At 43.5% G+C, this 19,868-nt stretch overlaps 1 protein-coding gene across 3 annotated transcripts in view; it reads left to right on the top strand.

The window, feature by feature from the left end:
* The window catches only part of LOC115108550 (discoidin domain-containing receptor 2-like), a 59,101-nt gene that overhangs the window by 25,690 nt on the left and 13,543 nt on the right, over positions 1 to 19,868 (top strand). For all 3 annotated transcript variants that reach the window (XM_029633037.2, XM_029633038.2, XM_029633036.2), the window contains exons 2-3: positions 2,167 to 2,297; positions 15,222 to 15,324. In XM_029633037.2, coding sequence (XP_029488897.1) covers positions 2,216 to 2,297; positions 15,222 to 15,324 — 185 coding nt within the window. In that variant the 5' untranslated portion in view covers positions 2,167 to 2,215. The remainder of the gene's footprint in view (positions 1 to 2,166; positions 2,298 to 15,221; positions 15,325 to 19,868) is intronic.

Raw genomic sequence — 19,868 nt, 5'->3', positions numbered from 1 at the left:
AGAGCCAGGGGATGGAGAACTACTAAAGAATGTTACACACAGAGCCAGGGGATGGAGAACTACTAAAGAATGTTACACACAGAGCCAGGGGATGGAGAACTACTAAAGAATGTTACACACAGAGCCAGGGGATGGATAACTACTAAAGAATGTTACACAGAGCCAGGGGATGGAGAACTACTAAAGAATGTTACACACAGCCAGGGGATGGAGAACTACTAAAGAATGTTACACACAGAGCCAGGGGATGGATAACTACTAAAGAATGTTACACACAGCCAGGGGATGGAGAACTACTAAAGAATGTTACACAGAGCCAGGGGATGGAGAACTACTAAAGAATGTTACACACAGAGCCAGGGGATGGAGAACTACTAAAGAATGTTACACACAGAGCCAGGGGATGGAGAACTACTAAAGAATGTTACACACAGAGCCAGGGGATGGAGAACTACTAAAGAATGTTACACACAGCCAGGGGATGCAGAACTACTAAAGAATGTTACACACAGAGCCAGGGGATGGAGAACTACTAAAGAATGTTACACACAGAGCCAGGGGATGGAGAACTACTAAAGAATGTTACACAGAGCCAGGGGATGGAGAACTACTAAAGAATGCTACACACACACACAGCCAGGGGATGGAGAACTACTAAAGAATGTTACACAGAGCCAGGGGATGGAGAACTACTAAAGAATGCTACACACACACACACACACACACAGCCAGGGGATGGAGAACTACTAAAGAATGTTACACAGAGCCAGGGGATGGAGAACTACTAAAGAATGTTACACACAGAGCCAGGGGATGGAGAACTACTAAAGAATGTTACACAGAGCCAGGGGATGGAGAACTACTAAAGAATGCTACACACACACACAGCCAGGGGATGGAGAACTACTAAAGAATGTTACACAGAGCCAGGGGATGGAGAACTACTAAAGAATGCTACACACACACACACACACACACAGCCAGGGGATGGAGAACTACTAAAGAATGTTACACAGAGCCAGGGGATGGAGAACTACTAAAGAATGCTACACACACACACACACACACACAGCCAGGGGATGGAGAACTACTAAAGAATGTTACACACACAGCCAGGGGATGGAGAACTACTAAAGAATGTTACACACACAGCCAGGGGATGCAGAACTACTAAAGAATGTTACACACAGAGCCAGGGGATGGAGAACTACTAAAGAATGTTACACACAGCCAGGGGATGGAGAACTACTAAAGAATGTTACACACAGAGCCAGGGGATGGAGAACTACTAAAGAATGTTACACAGAGCCAGGGGATGGAGAACTACTAAAGAATGTTACACAGAGCCAGGGGGTGGAGAACTACTAAAGAATGTTACACAGAGCCAGGGGATGGAGAACTACTAAAGAATGTTACACACAGAGCCAGGGGATGGAGAACTACTAAAGAATGTTACACAGAGCCAGGGGATGGAGAACTACTAAAGAATGTTACACACAGAGCCAGGGGGTGGAGAACTACTAAAGAATGTTACACAGAGCCAGGGGATGGAGAACTACTAAAGAATGTTACACACAGAGCCAGGGGATGGAGAACTACTAAAGAATGTTACACAGAGCCAGGGGATGGAGAACTACTAAAGAATGTTACACAGAGCCAGGGGATGGAGAACTACTAAAGAATGTTACACAGAGCCAGGGGATGGAGAACTACTAAAGAATGTTTCACACACACACACACAGCCAGGGGATGGAGAACTACTAAAGAATGTTAAAGTATTTACATTTAGATGTAGGGATATAGTTTTATGTACAGTTTTATTACTCAGAGCTGGCTACTGTAATGTTAAATTATCCGCGCCATTTTAATATGCTTTCACTCTTCACTCGTGGTAAGATAATGAATGAATGGAAATTCCACTTTCAGACAGCAATTATTGTCTTTATTGAGCAAATGAAAACCATTCCTCCAGTAAAAGCTGCAGCTTTCCCTTGAACCTCTCAGATGATCTGGTTCCCTGGAGGAAAGACATGAAACTGCACCAACTGCCTGAATATACCACATGGATCCAAATACAGACCCTAAAACCTCTGTTTCATTTCACCACAGTCCAAATACTTAAACTTGTATGACATATTCTGACGGTTGTTTTCTCATTGATTTCAGGTTTGAAGACCCTCTGTGTGTGAAAGTGTGTGTGTGTGTGTGTTTTGGGATGAAGTGCCTGTGGGGGCGACACTTTCCGCTGATCATCCTGCTCTACCTGTTAGGAGACGTCACCTCACAGGTTAACCCAGGTGAGTGTTGGCATGGGAATGGTATGGAGAACGTTGTGTGTGTGTGTGTGTGTGTGTGTGTGTGTGTGTGTGTGTGTGTGTGTTTCTGATAAGTGAGAATTGTCTGTTAATTGAATGATTAGAATATTCCGCCCTGAAACATATAATTGTATGGAATTGATTAGAATGTATAAAATCATAATCAATAAATGTGTCGTCCTAGTCAGAATTAGGGTAAAAACAATGTCTTTATGGTATTTTAAACACAGACTGTCTGAGCTTGGTGCCGACCTGACTAGAGATTTGGGAGAGAGAGGGGAGTACGTCAAGGACAAGGTCACTATCTCTGTCGGCTGGGTAGTGAGACAGACAGTGTGTGCGTAGCAGGACATGTGTGTGCGTTTGTTTGTGTGTATGTGTGTACGTATGTTTGTGTGTGTGCGTATGTTTGTGTGTGGGCGTGGGAAGTCAGTATAAAATAAATTGTTTTGTATTCTTGACTTTAGAACGTTCCGTGAATAAACCTTTTTGACTATTTAGCTGGGCCTCCGTCTGTTTCATTCGACCAGGATCTTACACATTCTGGTTTGCAGACTGAGAGTAATATAATTAAATTGGGTTATGTACCTGAAGAACATAATTCTCTTATCAGTTTCCATTTGGTGGCCTTAACTGCTACCTCTGTCTCTTTGATGTGAGTGCGACTGTTCTGTTGTCCATGTATCTCCACTGATCTGTTGTCCATGGATCTCTCCACTGTTCTGTTGTCCATGGGTCTCTCCACTGTTCTGCTGTCCATGGGTCTCCACTGATCTGTTGTCCATGGGTCTCTCCACTGTTATGTTGTCCATGGGTCCCTCTACTGTTCTGTTGTCCATGGATCTCTCCACTGTTATGTTGTCCATGGGTCTCCACTGTTCTGTTGTCCACATGGGTCTCCACTGTTCTGCTCTCCATGGGTCTCCACTGTTCTGTTGTCCATGGGTCTCCACTGTTCTGATGTCCATGGGTCTCCACTGTTCTGTTGTCCATATATCTCCACTGATCTGTTGTCCATGGATCTCTCCACTGTTCTGTTGTCCATGGGTCTCTCCACTGTTCTGTTGTCCATGGGTCTCTCCACTGTTCTGTTGTCCATGGGTCTCTCCACTGATCTGTTGTCCATGGGTCTCTCCACTGTTATGTTGTCCATGGGTCCCTCTACTGTTCTGTTGTCCATGTATCTCCACTGATCTGTTGTCCATGGATCTCTCCACTGTTATGTTGTCCATGGGTCTCTCCACTGATCTGTTGTCCATGGGTCTCCACTGTTATGTTGTCCATGGGTCTCCACTGTTATGTTGTCCATGGGTCTCCACTGTTATGTTGTCCATGGGTCTCCACTGTTCTGCTGTCCATGGGTCTCCACTGTTCTGTTGTCCACATGGGTCTCCACTGTTCTGCTCTCCATGGGTCTCCACTGTTCTGTTGTCCATGGGTCTCCACTGTTCTGTTGTCCATGGGTCTTCACTGTTCTGTTGTCCATGGGTCTCCACTGTTATGTTGTCCATGGGTCTCCACTGTTCTGCTGTCCATGGGTCTCCACTGTTCTGTTGTCCACATGGGTCTCCACTGTTCTGCTCTCCATGGGTCTCCACTGTTCTGTTGTCCATGGGTCTCCACTGTTCTGTTGTCCATGGGTCTTCACTGTTCTGTTGTCCATGGGTCTCCACTGTTATGTTGTCCATGGGTCTCCACTGTTATGTTGTCCATGGGTTTCCACTGTTCTGCTGTCCATGGGTCTCTCCACTGTTATGTTGTCTATGGGTCTCCACTGTTCTGTTGTCCATGAGTCTCCACGGTTCTGTTGTCCATGGATCTCTTCACTGTTCTGTTGTCCATGGGTCTCTCCACTGATCTGTTGTCCATGGGTCTCCACTGTTCTGTTGTTCATGGGTCTCTTCACTGTTCTGTTGTTCATGGGTCTCCACTGTTCTGTTGTCCATGGGTCTCTTCACTGTTCTGTTGTTCATGGGTCTCCACTGTTCTGTTGTCCATGGGTCTCTTCACTGTTCTGTTGTCCATGGGCCTCTCCACTGTTCTGTTGTCCATGGGTCTCCACTGTTCTGTTGTCCATGGGTCTCCACTGTTCTGTTGTCTATGGGTCTCCATTGTTCTGTTGTCCATGGGTCTCTCCACTGTTCTGTTGTCCATGGGTCTCTCCACTGTTCTGTTGTCCATGGGTCCCTCTACTGTTCTGTTGTCCATGGGTCTCTCCACTGTTCTGTTGTCCATGGGTCTCCACTGTTCTGTTGTCCATGGGTCTCTCCGCTGATCTGGTGTCCATGGGTCTCCACTGTTCTGTTGTTCATGAGTCTCTTCACTGTTCTGTTGTCCATGGGTCTCCACTGTTCTGTTGTCAATGGGTCTCCACTGTTCTGTTGTCCATGGGTCTCTTCACTGTTCTGTTGTCCATGGGTCTCTCCACTGATCTGTTGTCCATGGGTCTCTTCACTGTTCTGTTGTCCATGGGTCTCTCCACTGATCTGTTGTCCATGGGTCTCAACTGTTCTGTTGTTTATGAGTCTCCACTGTTCTGTTGTTCATGGGTCTCCACTGTTCTGTTGTCCATGGGTCTCTCCACTGTTCTGTTGTCCATGGGTCTCCACTGTTCTGTTGTCCATTGGTCTCCACTGTTCTGTTGTCCATGGGTCTCTCCACTGTTCTGTTGTCCATGGGTCTTCACTGTTCTGTTGTCCATGGGTCTCTCGACTGATCTGTTGTCCATGGGTCTCTTCACTGTTCTGTTGTCCATGGGTCTCTCCACTGTTCTGTTGTCCATGGGTCTCCACTGTTCTGTTGTCCATGGGTCTCCACTGTTCTGTTGTCCATGGGTCTCCACTGTTCTGTTGTCCATGGGTCTCCACTGTTCTGTTGTCCATGGGTCTCCACTGTTCTGTTGTCCATGGGTCTCCACTGTTCTGTTGTCCATGGGTCTCTCCACTGTTCTGTTGTCCATGGGTCTTCACTGTTCTGTTGTCCATGGGTCTCTCCACTGTTCTGTTGTCCATGGGTCTCTCCACTGTTCTGTTGTCCATGGGTCTCTCCACTGTTCTGTTCCCACTCTAGGGGTGGTTCACTGAGGGAAAGTGTGATGTCAATGAGACGACCAATTATATTTTACTAGGAAACCCAGTGGCAACATTTGGTGTGCAGAGATGGAGCACTAACACCTTGGCAACAGCCATCATCAAGTCCTGAGAAATGCAATGACCTTGGACTGTAGTATGTGTCACAACATCATAGAGCTGCTTTCATTAAATATAAGTTTAGAATTGTATAAAAGAGCAGGGCACAGGGCCAAGCAATAGACCTAGGAGTGTGTGTGTGTGTACACGAGAGCCTGCGCGTCTGCACGTGCGTGTGTGCTTTGAGGTCTTTTACAGCTGTGGCGTGGCAGTCTATACTCTGAGGGAGATAATTGTACAGTCAGTCCTCCACATTAACATTGCTGTTTAATTACATCCTGCTCACGGCAAACTACAAACACACCAGAACATTTTTCACTAACTCGTCTGGGGCGCCTAAAAGTAAACAAAGGCTATGTTTCATATGCTGTAAACTTGTATTTATCTGTAGCTTGGTGCAGCGAAATGACAATTCGTTTTCGTGGACTTTCATGATCATACATAACAACTTTAACATATGTTTCAGTGGAGTGACACACACACTTGACACGCCCTTCTCTCCATTCATGTGTGTATTTTACAGCCTACAATGTGGCTGATCTTTAAGCCTAGCATGTTGCTATAATGGCAGGCTGAGCGAGAGAGTAGGTTTTAAGAAGAGGGTGTTCTCTCCAAAGGGACAGGGCAGTGGTGGGTGCTGTGGTTGTTTTCAGGCCTCTCTACATCTCGTTATGACAGTTGATAGAAGTCTCTGATCTGGTTTACCAGATATACAGCAGAGTGGATCATCTTGACAGTGTCCAGCTTTCACCTATCTCTATTACTTCATGTATAGTCCAGCGTTATACAGTTTTTCTCTCTTGCTCCATCTCTACTCCAGCCTTATAGTCCCTCTCTATTTCTCCTCCATCTATCTCTACTAAAGCCTTATTCCAGAGTCTCTATATGGCTCCCAGTCTACAGTGAAAATCTTGTCGCCCACTCAGAGTGGAAATAGGAAAGACAGAGATGGTATAACAGCACTGTTCAAGGATTTTAAAAAGTGGAAAGTTGTCATCACATTGCCTCTCAGTGCTACTAAATGCAGCCATGCAAATTTTCTGCATTCTGATATTTATTTTTCTTCATCCATGCAACAGAATGGTAGTTAGACACAGTAAGACCTGTGCTGGAGTCAACAAAACTCATAGCAAATTTGTTGAGTGACAAAGGACATAAAGATATAGCTTATTGGACAGACACACAATTCCCTCATCCATTCTCTTGCGTTTAGGAAGTCTTTGTCTAGTCTAGAGGATTTGAAATATGGAAATAATGATGATTTCTCCCTCACTTGTCTTCAAAATGATTGTCCCACAATGGGGCATATTTTGGATTTAGAACATTTTGTTGAATGAATTTAAAGTAACTTTGGCCATGTTCCGATCCATTGGTACTCTGCACTCCACCACTTCTAAGTGGTGAACAACAATCCCAGCAAATACACATGGCAAGCCCCTTTCCATGTACATTCCTGCTGTCAGAATGTCTGGAATGCATTAACCACAGACTCCAGTGGGATAGCTGGATCCTCTGCATGCACACACACACACACACACACACACACACACACACACACACACACAATATATATCTTCAACTCCCACCAAGGTCAGGTCATCCAGTTGTTTTAGCCTATCTTGAGCCTCTGCGATATTGCTCTCATATTAATACAATAGAAAGGTTATGAGAGTTTACGCGAGACGGTCACAAACTAAATTTACTATAATATCAGAGCCTGGAGCCTGTGGTTAGACAGCAAACACGATGGAACAAGCCTGCCTTTCACTGGCCAGGGCACATAGAAAAAAAATAAGTGGTGAGAGAGGGAAAGAAGCCACTTGGAGCTGGATCGGTGTGTGTATGCTGTGTGCGTGCATGACCTGTAAGAGTGTATTAGCCAATGGTGACGTTACAGGGGTCCTCTCTCTCTCCTCTCCTCTCTCTCTCTCTCTCTCTCTCTCTACCCCCCCCCTCTCTATATATTGAGTGAGGAGAACAAGTATTTGATACACTGCCGATTTTGCAAGTTTTCCTACTTACAAAGCATGTAGAGGTCTGTAATTTTTATCATAGGTACACTTCAACCGTGAGAGACGGAGTCTAAAAAAAATCCAGAAAATCACATTGTATGATTTGTTATAGAAACCTTTGTTTACAATTACAGAGATCATTCGTTTCCTGTAGTTCTTGACCATGTTTGCACACACTGCAGCAGGGATTTTGGCCCACTCCTCCATACAGACCTTCTCCAGATCCTTCAGGTTTCGGGGCTGCCGCTGGGCAATACGGACTTTCAGCTCCCTCCAAAGATTTTCTATTGGGTTCGGGTCTGGAGACTGGCTAGGCCACTCCATGACCTTGAGATGCTTCTTACGGAGCCACTCCTTAGTTGCCTCCTTAGTTGCCTGTGTGTTTCGGGTCGTTGTCATGCTGGAAGACCCAGCCACGACCCAATATCAATGCTCTTACTGAGGGAAGGAGGTTGTTGGCCAAGATCTCGCGATACATGGCCCCATCCATCCTCCCCTCAATACGGTGCAGTCGTCCTGTCCCCTTTGCAGAAAAGCATCCCCAAAGAATGATGTTTCCACCTCCATGCTTCACGGTTAGGATGGTGTTCTTGGGATTGTACTCATCCTTCTTTTTCCTCCAAACACGACGAGTGGAGTTTAGACCAAAAAGCTATATTTTTGTCTCATCAGACCACATGACCTTCTCCCATTCCTCCTCTGGATCATCCAGATGGTCATTAGCAAACTTCAGATGGGCCTGGACATGCGCTGGTTTGAGCAGGGGGACCTTGCGTGCACTGCAGGATTTTAATCCATGACGGCGTAGTGTGTTACTAATAGTTTTCTTTGAGACTGTGGTCCCAGCTCTCTTCAGGTCATTGACCAGGTCCTGCGTGTAGTTCTGGGCTGATCCCTCACCTTCCTCATGATCATTGATGCCCCACGAGGTGAGATCTTGCATGGAGCCCCAGACCGAGGCTGATGGACCGTCATCTTGAACTTCTTCCATTTTCTAATAATTGCGCCAACAGTTGTTGCCTTCTCACCAAGCTGCTTGCCTATTGTCCTGTAGCCCATCCCAGCCTTGTGCAGGTCTACAATTTTATCCCTGATGTCATAACATCCTCTGGTCTTGGCCATTGTGGAGAGGTTGGAGTCTGTTTGATTGAGTGTGTGGACAGGTGTCTTTAATACAGGTAACAAGTTCAAACAGGTGCAGTCAATACAGGTAATGAGTGGAGAACAGGGGGGCTTCTTAAAGAAAAGCCGGAATTCTTACTGGTTGGTAGGTGATCAAATACTTATGTCATGCAATTAAATGCAAATTAATTACTTAAAAATCATACAATGTGATTTTCTGGATTTTTGTTTTAGATTCTGTCTCTCACAGTTGAAGTGTACCTATGATAAAAATTACAGACCTCTACATGCTTTGTAAGTAGGAAAACCTGCAAATTCAGCAGGGGATCAAATAGTTGTTCTCCCCACTGATATATATGCTTTATGCATGATTTAGTTTAGGATGGAGTCTGACTTGGTGACTTACCAGTCTGCCACTGGTAATGACTCTTATTTTCACCAACTATATCCCAGGAAATATCAAACACTTTCTCTGCCTTCTCCTCCTTTGTCTGTGGGCTGAGCATTTGGATCTGTCTGTCTGTAGTTGATGGAACATTATATTTATTATAGATCCGTTTACTTATTTTCACCAAGTGAATCGCAGATAATGTTGTTGTTCAGAGTTTCATTCTGTTGTATTTGTGTCCTGCTGTGACAATAATATCATGAGCTTCATTCACGCAATATTAAGTAATAAGACATGTAAATAATGTGATTTTTCAGTTACTCTAGTCTGAAATCAATAAACTATCAATGTCTGCAAATTCAGGACTCGTCTTCCCCTATTTCTCTTTCTCTCTCTGGTTCTCTTTCTCCCTGCCTCTGTTTGCAGTGGACACCTGTATGTGAATGGACTCATGTTTCTCTTCGTTCACTCAGACCAGTGGTGAAATACCATGGTCAACTAGCCCAACCTCCACCACTCATTAGGGAAATATTTTCAACACGCAAAAGAGCACAGATCTGTGAAAAATTATCAAATATACTATAATCTGCAGCGTGATTTTATTTGAAACATTATTTTACCAGAGGTGAGTAAACTGCAGTAAAATTGTTATGGATGTTTTTCTCACTTATGGAAGGGTTTCCCAAACCTGGGGGTCCAGGATCGAGTATCTGAACTGCCTGGAGAGCCAATTAAATGTTTCCAAATACAATTGCAGATGTTATCACATTTGATTGCAATTCTATTACCAAGATTACCACTAATAGACTGGAAATATGAGAAGTGTGTGATGATTATCAAGTTCTCTCACGTCACCCCGCTCCTCCGCTCTCTCCACTGGCTTCCAGTTGAAGCTCGCATCCGCTACAAGACCATGGTGCTTGCCTATGGAGCTGTGAGGGGAACGGCACCTCAGTACCTCCAGGCTCTGATCAGGCCCTACACCCAAACAAGGGCACTGCGTTCATCCACCTCTGGCCTGCTCGCCTCCCTACCACTGAGGAAGTACAGTTCCCGCGCAGCCCAGTCAAAACTGTTCGCTGCTCTGGCCCCCCAATGGTGGAACAAACTCCCTCACGACGCCAGGACAGCGGAGTCAATCACCACCTTCCGGAGACACCTGAAACCCCACCTCTTTCAGGAATACCTAGGATAGGATAAAGTAATCCTTCTCACCCCCCCCCCTTAAAAGATTTAGATGCACTATTGTAAAGTGGCTGTTCCACTGGATGTCTTAAGGTGAACGCACCAATTTGTAAGTCGCTCTGGATAAGAGCGTCTGCTAAATGACTTAAATGTAAATGTAAATTATGGCTGATGTCTGTTGGGGCATGAGGGAGGGGAGTGATGGAGGAGGTCAGGGGAAGATAAAGAAAGGGGGAGGATGGAAGGGAGGATCAGGGATCTGCAGAGGAGAAAAAAGGCAGTCTCACATCAGGAATAATTTTTTGTTTTGGGACTGATCTCTTTCTGAATTGAATCTCACCATCACTGCCAGGACGAACTCTGCAAGGTTTCCCCATCTTGACTTTTAAGCAAATATTTGTAAGAGAGAGAGAGGACAGAAAGGAAGGATAAAAAAGCGAGGGAGGACAGAAAGGGCCTTGAGCGTTGTGTGTTCTGTGTGCTGTTTCTGGCAGTTTCACAAAGACTTTCCTGTGTCTCAGACAGAGCTGAGCTGAGGGGCCATGCTGAAGGGAGAGTCCCCCTGGCCTGCACCACCTCCTCTACTCTCTGTGACCATCCATCATACTATACACTACAGAAACACTCTCTCTCTCTCACCAAGTGTCCCCTTGCATTTCCTCTGCCTCTCCTACTGACCAGTCAACCCTGTGCGCACACACTGTACACTCACACTGTACACTCACACTGTACACTCACACTGTACACTCACTCTGTACACCCACACACTCACACTGTACACTCACACTGTACACTCACACTGTACACCCACACACTCACACTGTACACTCACACTGTACACTCACACTGTACACCCACACACTCACACTGTACACTCACACTGTACACTCACACTGTACACCCACACACTCACACTGTACACTCACACTGTACACTCACACTGTACACTCACACTGTACACCCACACACTCACACTGTACACTCACACTGTACACTCACACTGTACACCCACACACTCACACTGTACACTCACACTGTACACTCACACACTCACACTGTACACTCACACTGTACACTCACACTGTACACCTACACACTCACACTGTACACTCACACTGTACACTCACACTGTACACCCACACACTCACACTGTACACTCACACTGTACACCCACACACTCACACTGTACACTCACACTGTACACCCACACACTCACACTGTACACTCACACTGTACACTCACACTGTACACCCACACACTCACACTGTACACTCACACTGTACACTCACACTGTACACCCACACACTCACACTGTACACTCACACTGTACACTCACACTGTACACCTACACACTCACACTGTACACTCACACTGTACACCCACACACTCACACTGTACACTCACACTGTACACTCACACTGTACACCTACACACTCACACTGTACACTCACACTGTACACCCACACACTCACACTCAAACAGGACATCTATACAGTTTGCTGAAATGTTCTGCATAATCATCTAAGACATTGGTTGGGTTGTATTCAAGTTAATTGTTAACATCAGTTTTCTACTGAGTAGAGAAGACAGTTGAAGCAGTGATTATAAACCATAAACCTCAATAAATACTCAATATACACTCAGCCCTGCTGGGATTATATTGATGGAAAATCACCTTTTATTTTTACTCTTAGAAACAGCAACAAAAGTAAAGGATATTCTATTTCAGGCTTGTAAAAGTGAATAGATACCATCTACACTGAGTATACAAAACATTAAGAACCGCTGATCTTTTCATGACAGACTGACCAGGTGAAAGCTATGATCCCTTACTGATGCCACTTGTTAAATCCACTTGAATCAGTGTATATGAAGGGGAGGAGATTATAAAACCTTCAGACAATTGAAACACAGACTGTGTATGTGTGCCATTCAGACGGTGAATAGGCAAGACAAAACATAAACGTGTTTTTATTGTAGAAGAAAGTAGTAGGCGGGTGTATGTTTGTGATTAGACAGAAAAGCCTGGTCAATAAAGACTATGGGTTTGTCTGAGAGCTCAGCACTCCCACCAGTAACACAGAACCCAAACCGGCAGCGCCCGTGCGCCATCGTGCATATTTGTATTTTGTCCCCCCCCACACCAAACGCGATCACGACACGCAGGTTAAAATATCAAAACAAACTCTTAACCAATTACATTAATTTGGGGACAGGTCGAAAAGCATTAAACATTTATTGCAATTTAGCTAGCTAGCTTGCAGTTGCTAGCTAATTTGTCCAATTTAGCTAGCTTGCTGTCACTAGATAATTTGTCCTGGGCTATAAACATTGAGTTGTTATTTTACCTGAAATACACAAGGTCCTCTACTCCGACAATTAATCCACACATCAAATGGTCAACTGAATCATTTCTAGTTGTCGGAACTAGAAGCACAAGCATTTCGCTACACTCGCACTAACATCTGCTAACCATGTGTATGTGACGAATACAATTTGATTTGATTTAGTCATCTCTCCTCCTAGGCTTTTTCTTCTTTTGACTTTATATTGCGATTGGCAACATTCATAAATTAGGTGCATTACCGCCACGACCTCGTTCGTCTTTCAGTCACCCACGTGGGTATAACCAATGAGGAGATGGCACGTGGGTACCTGCTTCTATAAACCAATGAGGAGATGGGAGAGGCAGGACTTGCAGCGCGATCTGCGTCAGAAATAGAACTGACTTCTATTTTAGCCCTTGGCAACGCAGACGCTCGTTGGCGCACGCGAGCAGTGTGGATGCAATAATTGAATAATATAGATTTCTACATGTATTTTGCAACGCTCGCGCACGCAATGCGAGCAGTGTAGTCAGCCTGTAAAAGTTACTACCACACAACTTGGTGTAGCGGAGGTGGTCCAGACCTGAATATTTCTTGAGCTATTGCCTATATTAGGGATCCCAACCTGCGGCCCGCGGGCCGAATTTGGTTGTGTGTGGTTTTATTTGGCTCCCCAAAGAACGTTTTTTTGGGGGGTTACATTTTCATTGTTGGACATAAACTGTAAAAACACCAGGAAATGAGCTCCAAGTGATTTTCATTTGGGGGAATCTGTTCCCAAGTATTTCCATGCATAATAGGGACGTGATCATATACAAATGTAAGCAAGGTTTGAAATGAATATGTTTTAATCAAATATTATATCTGTTTGGGCTTCTTGCGGTCAATTTGCAGTCAACAAATTATTTGTAATTATGTTCTGGCACCCCGACCAAAGAAATTGCCCCGCAGCTGAATATAGTAGATGATTCCTGGCTTACAGATGAAGTCGGAAGTTTACATACACTTAGGTTGGAGTCATTGAAATTAATTTTTCAACCACTCCACAAGTTTCTTGTTAACAATCTATAGTTTTGGCAAGTAGGTTAGGACATCTACTTTGTGCATGACACAAGTAATTTTTCCAACAATTGTTTACAGACAAATTATTTTGCGTATAATTCACTTGATCACAATTCCAGTGGGTCAGAGGTTTACATACAATAAGTTGACTGTACCTTGCCTTTAAACAGCTTGGAAAATTCCAGAAAACAATGACATGGCTTTATAAGCTTCGGATTGACATCATTTGAGTCAATTGGAGGTGTACCTGTGGATGTATTTCAAGGCCTACCTTCAAACTCAGTGCATCTTTGCTTGACATCATGGGAAAATCAAAAGAAATCAGCCAAGACCTCAGAAAAAAAGTTGAAGACCTCCACATGTCTGGTTCATCCTTGGGAGCAATTGCCAAGCGCCTGAAGGTAGCACGTTCATCTGAACAAACAATAATACGCAAGTATAAACACCATGGGACCACGCAGCTGTCAAACAGCTCAGGAAGGCGACGCGTTCTGTCTCCTAGAGATGAATGTACTTGGTGCGAAAAGTGCCAATAAATCCCAGAACAATAGCAAAGGACCTTGTGAAGATGCTGGAGGAAACGGGTACAAAAGTATCAATGTCCATAGTAAAACAAGTCCTATATCAACATAACCTAAAAGGCCGCTCAGCAAGGAAGAGGCTACTACTCCAAAACCGCCATGAAAAACCCAGACTGGTTATCAACTGCACATGGGGACAAACATTGTACTTTTTGGAGAAATGTCCTCTGGTCTGATGAAGCAAAAATAGAACTGTTTGGTCGTAATGACCATCGTTATGTTTGGAGGAAAAAGGGGGAGTCTTGCAAGCCGAAGAACAACATCCCAACCGTGAAGGACGGGGGTGGCAGCATCAAGTTGTGGCGGTGCTTTGCTGCAGGAGGGACTGGTGCTCTTCACAAAATAGATGGCATCAATAGGAAAGGAAAATTATGTGGATATATTGAAGCAACATCTCAAGACATCAGGAAGTTAAATCTTGGTCGCAAATGGGTCTTTCAAATGGACAATGACCCCAAGCATACTTCCAAAGTTGTGGCAAAATAGCTTGAGGACAACAAAGTCAAGGTATTGGAGTGGCCATCACAAAGCCCTGACCTCAATCCTATAGAAATTTTGTGGGCAGAACTGAAAAAGCATATGCAAGCAAGGAGGCCTACAAACCTGACTCAGTTACACCAGCTCTGTCAGGAGGAATGTGCCAAAATTCACCCAACTTATTGTGGGAAGCTTGTGGAAGGCTACCCGAAACATTTGACCCAAGTTAAGCTATTTAAAGACAATGCTACCAAATACTAATTGAGTGTAAGCTTCTGAACCCACTGGGAATGTGATGAAAAAAATAAAAGCTGAAATAAATAATTCTCTCTACTATTATTCTGACATTCCACATTCTTAAAATAAAGTGGTGATCCTAACTGACCTAAGACAGGGAATTATTACTAGGATTAAATGTCAGGGTTTGTGAAAAACCGAGTTTAAATGTGTTTGGCTAAGTTGTATGTAAACTTCAGACTTCAACTGTATATGCTTTGCATATATGTGTGGATTTGCATGGGTGCGCACATGCATGCTTGTACTAAAAGCTGAGTTGTGTTGTAGGTGTGTGTCGGTACCCTCTGGGGATGTCCGGAGGACAAATTCAGGATGAAGACATCTCTGCCTCCAGTCAGTGGTCTGAGTCTACAGCTGCTAGATACGGCAGGTACTGTATACACACATGTGCGCGGACACACACCCACAGTGGAGGCTCCTCAGAGGAGGAAGGGGAGTACCATCCTCCTCAGTGAATTTCATACAAATAAAATAGTGAAACATTAAAGTTATCCTTTTTAGATAAGACTATGCTAAATATATTCACATCACCAAATAACTGATTAAAACACACTGTTTTAAATTGAAGGTCTACAGTATCCTCAACAGCACTCTGTAGGGTAACACCATGGTGTAGCCGGTGGACAGCTAGCTTCTGTCTTCCTCTAGGTACATTGACCTCAATATAAAACCTACGAGGCTCATGGTTCTCACCCCTTTCTATAGACTTGCACAGTAATTACGTCAACTTCCAGAGGACGTCCTCCAACCTATCAGAGCTCTTGCTGCATGAACTGACATGCTGTCCATCCAATCAAAAGATCAGATAATGAATCTATTGCTGAAAGCATCAATTAAAACTAGCTAGCACTGCAGTGCAGTGCATAAAATGTGGTGAGTAGTTGACTCAAAGAGAGAGGAAGACAATAGTTGAACAGTTTTGAACAAATTCATTTATTCCTAAATTAAGGAGAAGCAAGAGAGAGAGAGAGCGCTAACTATATTTGGTTGTATTTTTTAAAACTTTCATTTAGCTAGCATATGCAGCTAGCTAGTTTAGCCTACTCAAACACCTGGCTCAAAAAGAGAGGTATGCTGTGTTAGCTAGCAGGCAATGGCTATCCAACACGGGAACTCTTCTAAGTCAAGGTAAGCTTTTGGTTTTATTAATTCATTGCCACCGGCCCACCGGTGTAACTGCTAATCTGCCTTCTGACAGTACACTGTACTGCATGATTGTAGTGGGTTTACTAATGAGTTAGTTCTAGTAGCTATGCTTACTATGATGTGACAACGATGTAGGATTTGTGTAGCGGTCATGATATGAGGGTTTCGTTGGAAAGGTATTTTTTTGCCTGGTTACAGACAACTGATGTGTTGTGCACAAGTCCACAAGCAAAGAGACAAGGTGAGAGGAGAGCACATAGATGGTTGTGGGAAGGAATTATATATACAGGTGGTATCCGATTTTAAGTACCTTGGCATCATACTTGATTCCAACCTCTCTTTTAAAAAGCATGTGAAAAAGGTAATTCAAATAACCAAATTCAACCTAGCTAATTTCCGATTTATACGAAATTGTTTGACTACAGAGGTAGCAAAACTGTACTTCAATTCTATGATACTCCCCCACTTAACATACTGCTTGACTAGTTGGGCCCAAGCTTGCTGTACAACATTAAAACCTATTCAGTCTGTCTACAAACAGGCTCTCAAAGTGCTTGATAGGAAGCCCAATAGCCATCATCATTGTCACATCCTTAGAAAGCATGAGCGCTTGAGTTGGGAAAATCTTGTGCAATACACCGACGCATGTCTTGTATTCAAGATCCTTAATGGCCTGGCTCCCCCTCCACTCAATATTTTTGTTAAACAGAAAACCCAGACATATGGCAGCAGATCCACAAGGTCTGCCATGAGAGGTGACTGTATAGTTCCCCTAAGGAAAAGCACCTTTAGTAAATCTGCATTCTCTGTGAGAGCTTCCCATGTCTGGAATACACTGCCATCAGACACACATAACTGCACCACATATCACACTTTCACAAAATGCTTGAAGACCTGGCTAAAGGTCCATCAGATTTGTGAACATGGTCCCTAGCTGTGTGTTGCCGCTTTCCATGTTGTCTGTTGTCTGTAGCTTGTGAGGTGTGGAAACACTTTGCTGCTTTTTGTTCTATGTTGCTCTGTCTGTATGCTATGTCTTGCTTGTCCTATGTTGCTATGTCTTGCTTGTTCTATGGTGCTATTGTCTATATTGTAATTGTTTTTAATAACCTGCCCAGGGACTGCGGTTGAAAATTAATGTGCACTGTCCCTGTAAAAATAAAATAAACTAAACTAAACTAAACAGTGGGGCAAAAAAGTATTTAGTCAGCCACCAATTGTGCAAGTTCTCCCACTTAAAAAGATGAGAGAGGCCTGTCATTTTCATCATAGGTACACTTCAACTATGACAGACAAAATGAGAAAACAAAATCCAGAAAATCACATTGTAGGATTTTTAATGAATTTATTTGCAAATTATGCTGACTAAATACTTTTTTGCCCCACTTTATATATATATATAAAATATATGCTGTTTTTATGTGACTGCTATGAAAGTGAACTCTACGCCGATTCTGTTGAAAACGTTTCTTAAACGGAAGCTAACGGAAAGACGCAGGGATAAAAAAATACCTGAATTTGTCCAATAGAAATTCATATTTTCAACTGTTGGACTAATGATTACTCCCAAAATCGAGATGCAGGCAAGAGTGTGCAAGGCGGCATTGAATGTGTCACTGTCTGTCACCTTGATTACTCTCTACCTGTGCACCCAGCTACATTGTAAACTTTCATTCATAGGCTAGGTTGTAGCAACCTCATGATGGTGTCATGACGTGGCCCTTTTTGGGTTTAGCTAGTGGCCCCTCTCTCTCTCCTACACCCAGGTTCTGTTATCTCAGGTTCTAAGTTCCTGGAGGAGACTCTCTCCCCCTGGCCATGCAGAAAGAGACACAGAGAGAACAAAGGATTTCACATGGCGAACTCATAAATCCCCAAAATGAGGATTTGATACAAAATGTCCACTTGTGGGAATGGTCCGTGGACACTTAAGGGATGGGTATGACGAGTGTGTTTCATTTGGTGACCTCAGAGAGGACAGGAAACACACATGACTATATCTCTGTATATGTACTTTTCTCAATTATGGTTTGCATCTGATTCTTGTATAAAATGAAAGAGGAAAGATTAAACTATTTGTGAAATAATGTAAGGTGATGTTAAACCTTCAATGAAAGATAATTGTATTCCCTTTAAAGTTTAACTAAGTCATTGGCCTGCCCCGTGAGCACAGACATGATTTGGTGTCATAGAACAGCACTTTTCTACTGTTACGAATAAAACCTCTTCAGACCGTGCATACCTCAGTCAGCTGAGGGGGCAAAGGTTTGAGTAGCGACCACAAAAATCTCAGTTTAAGCTAAGGTTGTAATGGTTGTTGAATTCCTAACCATACCACGTGAAGCATTGGCTACACGCGGGAAATGGTTCAACTCTGAGACTATCGATCCTGACAGAATAAGAGCAAATCTTAGATACTAATTACTAGTCTGCAGCTAGAAATGATGTCAACCTGGGATGGGAAGACCGACAACTGCCGAAACATCTATACCATGAGAACATTTCTGAATGGTACTCTGAAGAAAGACGGACAGTTCCAACAGAGATCACGACGACACACTGAGCGTAAATATATATTGATTGCAATTATTCCCGAATGAGTGAGCGTTCGTGTGGAGAGGATTAGCATTTCATTTGTGTCTTTCCCGCCCTTCTCAGTCCACACCCACGTCCGTTTGTTCACCAAGCCGTCATATCGGCTCAGCCCACTAGGCAACCTCCCCTATCATTTCCTTGCAACCATATCTACTGTTTGTTTGTTTATGCATTTCTGTGATTATTTAATTAGTTAGTAAATAAATGATTAAGACAATTGGTGTATGGATGATTCATAGTAAAGGCTGGGTTTGTGCAGATAACCAACAATTTACAATGTTTGGAATGAGACTAACGTGAGGTAAATAATTATTTATTAATTAGAAGAGTTATATTAGGAAAATTATAACTTTGTAATCTGAAGATTTTCCTTGGTGCCCCAACTTCGTAGTTAATTACATTTACATGATTAGTTTAATAATAATTACAGAGAATTGATTTGATAAAATAACAGTCTTCACTTTAATGATGCCAGAGACACGACAATGTGTATAGGGGAAATTAGAGTATCATGTAATAGCCTAAACCTATTGATGTTACATTGATCTGGGTGAATGGAATATGAATGACAGTCATCCATTATGCTGTAATAGAAATAAGGCCATGCTCATGACAACAATTATCATCCTCCCTCATCTTAAGTGGCACCAGTCGCCAATGACACACACAAACACACATATACATCCATAAATACCTCTCAATTTCGATTGTGGACTGGACACATGCAGGCTCCCCCACAACTACACACACAAACACTCATGCACATTCATATACACTCACAAACAGTTTTCAAGATTGTGTGTGTGTGTTTTCAGTTTACTGGGTATCAGTTTCTGCTCCATGTGTGTAAAAAACCCACATGGTTCAGCCTGGAAAGAGCGAGAGAGAAAAATAAGAAACAGAGAGAGAGTGATTGCATGTGCATGTGTGCTTGTTGGAGAATGGGTGGCCTGCTCTCATTTTTAGACTGATGTAATCTAGGTTCTGTTCTGGACAGCATAGTTTTATTCTGGCTAGCCTCCCCTCTCCCCTGCCAGCTCAACCCTACATGAACACTTTCACATTAATTTACGACAAATGTGTTTGTTTAACAGACTGTATGAACTGACATCCACCCACCACAATTTCCACTGACCTCTCTCTCCCTTTTCTCTTCCCTTTCCCTCCATCTCT

Source organism: Oncorhynchus nerka, linkage group LG24 (assembly GCF_034236695.1).
Source record: "Oncorhynchus nerka isolate Pitt River linkage group LG24, Oner_Uvic_2.0, whole genome shotgun sequence".
Taxonomy (NCBI): Eukaryota; Metazoa; Chordata; class Actinopteri; order Salmoniformes; family Salmonidae; genus Oncorhynchus; species Oncorhynchus nerka.
This window is presented reverse-complemented; position numbering and strand designations above follow the sequence as displayed.